General features: G+C 27.1%; 1 protein-coding gene across 1 annotated transcript; it reads left to right on the top strand.

The window, feature by feature from the left end:
- Positions 1-4408: 4408 nt before the first annotated feature.
- On the top strand, positions 4409-5871 carry LOC133035493 (uncharacterized). Its single transcript, XM_061111329.1, has 2 exons — positions 4409-5379; positions 5596-5871. The coding sequence occupies exons 1-2, from the start codon at positions 4448-4450 to the stop codon at positions 5771-5773; spliced, it is 1110 nt and encodes a 369-aa protein (XP_060967312.1). The 5' UTR covers positions 4409-4447; the 3' UTR covers positions 5774-5871.
- The last annotated feature ends 939 nt before the right edge of the window (positions 5872-6810 follow it).

Here is a 6810-nt window from a genome sequence, read left to right as displayed (position 1 = left end):
CTGTTTTCATCATAACGAGTCTCTTGATTCTATTCTCTGTCATCACTATGTTATAATCAATCTGTTGACCTAGATATAAAAAAAATTAATAAATATTGTAGAAAGAGTAATGTAGGGAGGAATGCGATTTATATTAAGTTGTTATGAAAAAAATTTCGTGCAAGGCACGTATACTTAGTTTTAATTTTATGTTAGATGTTTTATAATTTAATTTATTATTATATTTTAATTAAATTTTTTTAATAAAGTGATTTATTCAAGAAAAACTTATTTTAAGTTTTACATTGAGTAATTTTTATGTATATTCACATAATTTAAATGATGGCCTTGCAACCTAAAAGTAAATGCTGATTGCAATATGTTAGTTCTAATGATTTAATATAATTGTATGATGCTTGAAGAAATCATGATAAAAAAAAAGTGTTAGAATAATAAACAAACACCACTTAAAATTGTGAAAAGTTTTAAAAAATAAAAGAGTGAGGTTTTGCTGGAAGTATTTCCAATTACTGAGATAGTGACAGAAAAAGAGAGTTAAAAAAATTGTGAGTGATACATAATTAATTTAGTGCATAGATTAATTTTTGTTTGTGTAACCCAATTAAATTTTAAATTCTAAAATTTAAAATAAACTGATTGAAAGAAGGAATACAAAAAAAAAAAAAATTACACTTTGAAAAATATTAAAATAATATTATTTTCTAAAATATAGAATTTACCTGGTTGATAAAATCTCCAACTAAAGTTTAAAATATTTTTACAATATTTTCAACTATTTTTTTTAAAGGAAAAAAAGACCAAATACCAATAAGATCTAAAATAAATAAGGTACAATGAATTTAATGAACTATAAAAGCCAAAATTAAAAAAATTTAATCTATTCACAAAGTAGTCAAACTTTTTATTATTATTATTTTATTTTATTTTCTATCATAAAAATAAACTAAAGAACAATAAAAAGAAGAAATCCCAAAACCGATTTTTAGAATTACATAAGTAAGTAGGCCTGAGGTAAAGTATATTGTACCAAACTTCACCGGAATGGACATGCTCACAGAAATTAGTCAACTCATCGGCATATGCGGAATCCCAAAACCAATAACTCTGAAGACCTAACATGCTTCTGCTTCAGAATCTGGTTTGTCAGAACTTCACACATAATAAGACACCAAATTCCAAAACCAATAGCCTATGTGTATTTAAACAATCTAGAATAACCAAAGCATAATGAGATGCCTATTCATACATGTAGAAAGTTCTAATCATACATCTATTTTTATTTCAATGCATTCATTAACAAAGTAATAGATAATTCCAACTCACCCCATCCATGTTTGCAACCCTAACTTGTATTCAATAATCCTAGTTGTTTCCTAAGATATCTTCATAGCAACATTTTCTCAGAGTCAAACCGAAAAATAAAATGAAAGAAAAACCTGTAACCGAAGGCAGCGCGCGGAAGTTCCCGATTGAAAGGGCTTCGGCGGCTTTGGCATGGCATTGGTCGTCATCGAGCGTGCTACTGTACTCGCTCTTGATGGACCAAGAGTCGGCGACGATGAAGCCAGAAGAATTTCAAACACGTTTTCATAAATATTGATTTCATAAATCCCAAATACATTTTTCGAATTTCAATCCAAAAAATAATTTGAATGTTTTCAATCGTAGGAAAAAAAAAATTAGGATAAGTTAAACCTATAAATTTCTCATAAACTAAGAATTCTATTATATAGGCACACTTTATATAGAATAGATATATGTAATTATATAGCATTATGGAGAAGGACTTTAAAAGAAAAAAAAATTGGATTAGAAAGTTTATTTTAATAAAATAATAGGAAAAATAGAAAAATAATTAGAAAATAAATAGTGGTGTACGGTAGATTTTTTTTTTGTCCAAAATTGTATTTGAATGTTTTCTTAATAAAGAATAATAATAATAATAATAAAACTTTTTTTTGAACACATAACAAAAAAAAACTTGATGTACAGTTGATAGAGATTTTAGTCTTATTAAAAAATTAAAAAAAGAGAATAAATAATGCTAGTTAGAAAGATTTTATAGTAATATATCACCGCCTCATATCTCTCCTTTATATGTTTATAGATTTAAAATTTCATATATTTTATATAAATTTATCATTTAAAAGTATATAAAATATTTTTTAAGGTAAAAAAACATATTTATTTAATCTGCTTTCACAATGTAAATAATTTAAATTAAATTTATGAAATAAATAAAAAAAAATCAAATTATAAAAATAGTTGTGTTATATATTCCAAACTTTGAAACAATAAAATAGATAATAAAAATTAAAAAATTACTAAAACGTTAAAATACATATGGTATTTTCCTAAAAAAGTAAAACTAGATTAAATTAGCTAATCACCTTTATAATAAAAAATATATTATTTTTGACACAAATTAAATTAAGGAATTGAATATATTATTTACAGTGTACAACATATCACTTACAATAGTTCCTAATTCATGTGATAGTTTTTTTTGTTTTTTAAAAAATAGTGTTATGGAATCATGTTATTCTAAATTTTGAAGAACAAAATAAAAAAAAAATAATATTGAACTATGCATCACCATATATAATATCACATTATCTCTTTAAGTTTCACAATTATATAAATATATGGAAAAATAAATAAATAAATAAAATAAATATTGAAAGATGTATCATAATAACAATTATATAAATATATTAAATAATTTGGTCTGATTATTTAGTTAATTGTAAAATTAAATAAAAATATGATATTTCTATACATTTATATTTTATTAATTTTTATAATTTTATACTTATATATTTATATGAAATTGCATGCCACCCAAAACAGTTTCAATATTTGTTCTTATTAATGTATTAAAAATATAAGAATATCATAATCTATTAGCACATAAAATAAATCATGATACAACCATAATAAATAATATTATGTAAATAATTTTAATTTTCTTTTTGTACATATTTTTCTAACAAACTTATTATACTATATATTTTTTATATCCATCTATAAAAATATATTTTATTAAAAAATAATAAAGTTGATAGGTATCTACATTGTGTTTTAAAGAATAGATATTATTGTTACACTATATGTGATATTATTTTTCTAATTATATTATATGAAATTTGCAAATTTAAATGATATATCACGATATATATTTTAGTTTTACAAAATTCATATTTACATACTTATGATATTATATTTTTAATTTTAATATGCACACACTAATCAATCTAAAAAAGATTTATAATTAATTGAAACACACTAATCAATCTAAAAAAGATTTATAATTAATTGAAAAAGATTGAGTTATTCAATTTTAATCATGATATAATAAAATTAATATAAGATTATTTTATTTATAGTTTAGAAATACAATACATTATTTATTATTTGTAAACAGTAAACCATGTGAGACTCTTTTTTTTTTTTTTTTTTTTTTTTTTATATAAAAAAATCATAAAATAATACTAAAATTATTAATTTTAATTAATAAAATAAATAAAATAAGTAAAAAAGGTGTAAGATTCCACTTCACTAACTTTATCCTTTGTTTTATATTAATATATGGATATAGATTGGCTTTACTATTAATATAATCATTATTAGATTAACAATCATACTAAAAAAAACTAATTTTCTTTTGGGGTGACATGGAGAATAATTTAGTTATAAGTGTAACGTTGTATGAATTAATTCCTTCCCTTTTGACAATAAAAGCAAAAAATTGAGAAACAAACGCCTAAGGCCATGCAATGCCTTCTATTTCATCACTTTCTGTTTTGCTTCTTGTTTTTTTTTTTTTTGGTTTTTCTCTCTTTTTCAAATTTTTCTCTTTGTAAAAACTAAGAAGAAGAAAAGAGAGAGAGAGAAAGAAAAGGAAAAGGAGAAGGAAAAAAACAAAAACAAGAGTTACTTTTACTGGGATTTCTCTTTCACTTGCATGGTGCTTCAATGCAAAACAAAATAGGTGATCATACATTTTTCTCAAGGCAAGTTTTAGACATTGTCATTTATTTTTATTTTAAAAGGAAGGTTGATGTATTTTTTATTCTGAATATGTGAGTATATGAGCATTACTTTATATACATTCATAATTATATATGAGCATGGGAGAATTTAGAATTTTGTTAAACGAAATATATTTTGATTTTGAATTGATACACACATTAAAATGAATTTGCACCCCCATTTCATTCTTCTTTTAAATTCAATTGATTGTGATGATTGTTATTGAATTCTAATTCCTAATGTCATAGATTTGTGAACTCAAATTCTAAGATATCCAGTGAAGAGCCAATGTTATTCACTTTTATCACAGCTTTGACTCATTTTTTTTTATATATATATATATATGTATATATACATGATATGATTTTGCAGCATGAAAACTAGAGTCTAAATCAAGCAAGTCATATCTTTAGCTATGAAATCTGGACATGATACTAAAACTAACGGGAACTTGAGAACAAATCCTTCCACCTCAATACTTGGAGAAGGAGATGAGGGTTCTGCTACAACATCCCAAAAGCTAAATCACTCCACTTCATCATCTGAATCGTCCTCTGAGTATTGCTTTCAACTCACTGAAAGTGAAACATTTCCCTTAGTCTCTTTTGTCTCCCAAACAGAAGATGAGGACAATGACGTAACACCAATTCAGACAATTGTAAACACAGGACATGGAAATGAACATGTGAGCAGAAGCAGTTGTGATTCTTTCAGGACTAATAACACTAGATCTTCTATTGAATGTTTCCCTAAAGTTGCATTCAAGATCTCTGCAAGCCAACTTGAAGATTATGCAATGGCGCTGAAAAATCGTAGTGAAGAAGAGATGCGAGCCAACTCTAGGCCTGGAAGTAAGCAATTGAGTTATGATTCAATAGGATCCCCTTTGAAGCCAGAGAGTAGAAATAGCTCAACAACACAGTTTCCTCCAACTCAAGTGATGGAGAGACCTGTTGGTGGTGATAACAACTCACCTGGTTATAGGATTCCAGACTATGTCTTTGCCAGGACAAAATCCACAGCTCCAATGGAGTGGAGTACTGCATCCAATGAATCCCTCTTCAGCATTCACATGGGGAACATGAGTTTTAATAAAGACCAAATGTCATGGGTAAGTAAATCAGAAGAGCTTGGGAAAACTGGTGAGTTAACCAATAACAGACCTGTTCAAAGTGCTCAAAACAATTCTCAAGCCACTGAAGCAAAAGCTGCTGAAATAATGAGAGAAGTCATAAGGGAAAGTGCAGAGAATTGGGATAAGGATGGTGGTGCATCTTCTCCTAACAAGAAATCAGCCAAGATCTCTCACCAACAAAATGAAGGCACCCAATCTTTTGCATTTCCAAGGTAAGCTTTTCATTTGTTTCTCATTGTTGCCTAATATTGTAAGAGACTTAATGACGTAGGAAGTTTCATATTACCCTTTGCTAAAATGAGCCAACAAATTTTGAAATGCATATAATAATATGAGCATAATATTGTTAACAAGTTTGATTGACAACATATGAATGTGCATATTTTTACATGATCTAAATAACTGAACCTATTTCTTGATAAATGAAGATTGACAGGAGAAACTGCATCACTAAAGAAAGGAGGAGGAGAAGAAAAACAAACGCCAAAATCGGGGGTAGAGACACCTAAATCAACATCATTTATGGCAGGTGGGGCTAAAGGAGTTTTTGATCAGCATAGCAAATGGTTATCATGCTTCTGTTGTTTCCGACCATTTTGTTGTTGAGATCCCAAGAAAGAAGTGTAGAATAGCTAGCATAGTTTTCAGACATCCCATGTTCTTGTACCATAACTTTGTTAAACTAAATAGCCATTTTTTATGGGAAAAGATAGATTCTCTCCATCTGATTCTTGTATTGAAACTTGTTTTCACTTTTCCTTTCTTATTATTTTATTACATACTAAACACAAATTACTATGAAAACTTAAATAAAAATAAATATAAATAGAACATGCTATCTTATGATGAAAAAAATAGTAAAACATTTGCCCCCAAGTCTGCGCGGGACATTTGCTATCTTATGATAAAAGCTCTTTGAAGAAAATTTTGAGTGGGATCAAGAACAAATTACAAATTTAGAAAGTGAAGCCATGTTTATTAATTTCAAAACTCCTTATTGTTCTCAATTTTGACAAGATGGACTCATACGTTCCAAAAATTAATTAAAATCACGTTCATTGTTTTCTATGGACTTTTTGCGGTTATTATTCTTCATTAAAGTGCTCTAAATCATTGGTCTGCATTTCCATGAGATGTTATAGAGTTGTTTTAACTTATGTTCTAATTACTCTTCTATCGAGTCAAAAAGAATTAAAATAAGAAGTCTAGTTAATGATATTTAATGCAGTTATCTGAATTTGAATATTGGCAGTACAATTCACTATTCAGGTAACAATACTCTTGATTTGAAACAAAGAGCTCCAGCCACTTTTTAAAGAAGAGGGTTGTGATAAAGTGAAAGTGACATTTTTTTAGGCGCGCGGAAATGCTATCAAAATTCAATTTGATATTAAACAAAACTCAAGAGTAGACGTAGATCACTTATGTATGGGCCGAACCACTATAATCCTCGTGTCTTGCCTCTAACAATTTTGATCAAATTATAATTGACGAAAATAATGTCAATATTTTGGTGTTTTTTTAGGGGTGACTGTTGATCCTTCATTTTCCCCACCAATGCGACTACGTCGTGCCTCCCAACATATGCCTAAAAGCTCAGCAACACTGACAGTTGTGGAAAGTTTATGATTAGCCATGTTTGT

The sequence above is a fragment of the Cannabis sativa genome, chromosome 3 (genome assembly GCF_029168945.1).
Source record: "Cannabis sativa cultivar Pink pepper isolate KNU-18-1 chromosome 3, ASM2916894v1, whole genome shotgun sequence".
Taxonomy (NCBI): Eukaryota; Viridiplantae; Streptophyta; class Magnoliopsida; order Rosales; family Cannabaceae; genus Cannabis; species Cannabis sativa.
This window is presented reverse-complemented; position numbering and strand designations above follow the sequence as displayed.

Bases quoted from the DNA above. Each gene is read 5' to 3' on its own strand.
- LOC133035493 (XM_061111329.1), top strand. From the start codon at position 4,448: ATGAAATCTGGACATGATACTAAAACTAACGGGAACTTGAGAACAAAT. The intron at 5,380-5,595 runs GTAAGCTTTTCA...TGATAAATGAAG, and splicing joins CAATCTTTTGCATTTCCAAG to ATTGACAGGAGAAACTGCAT.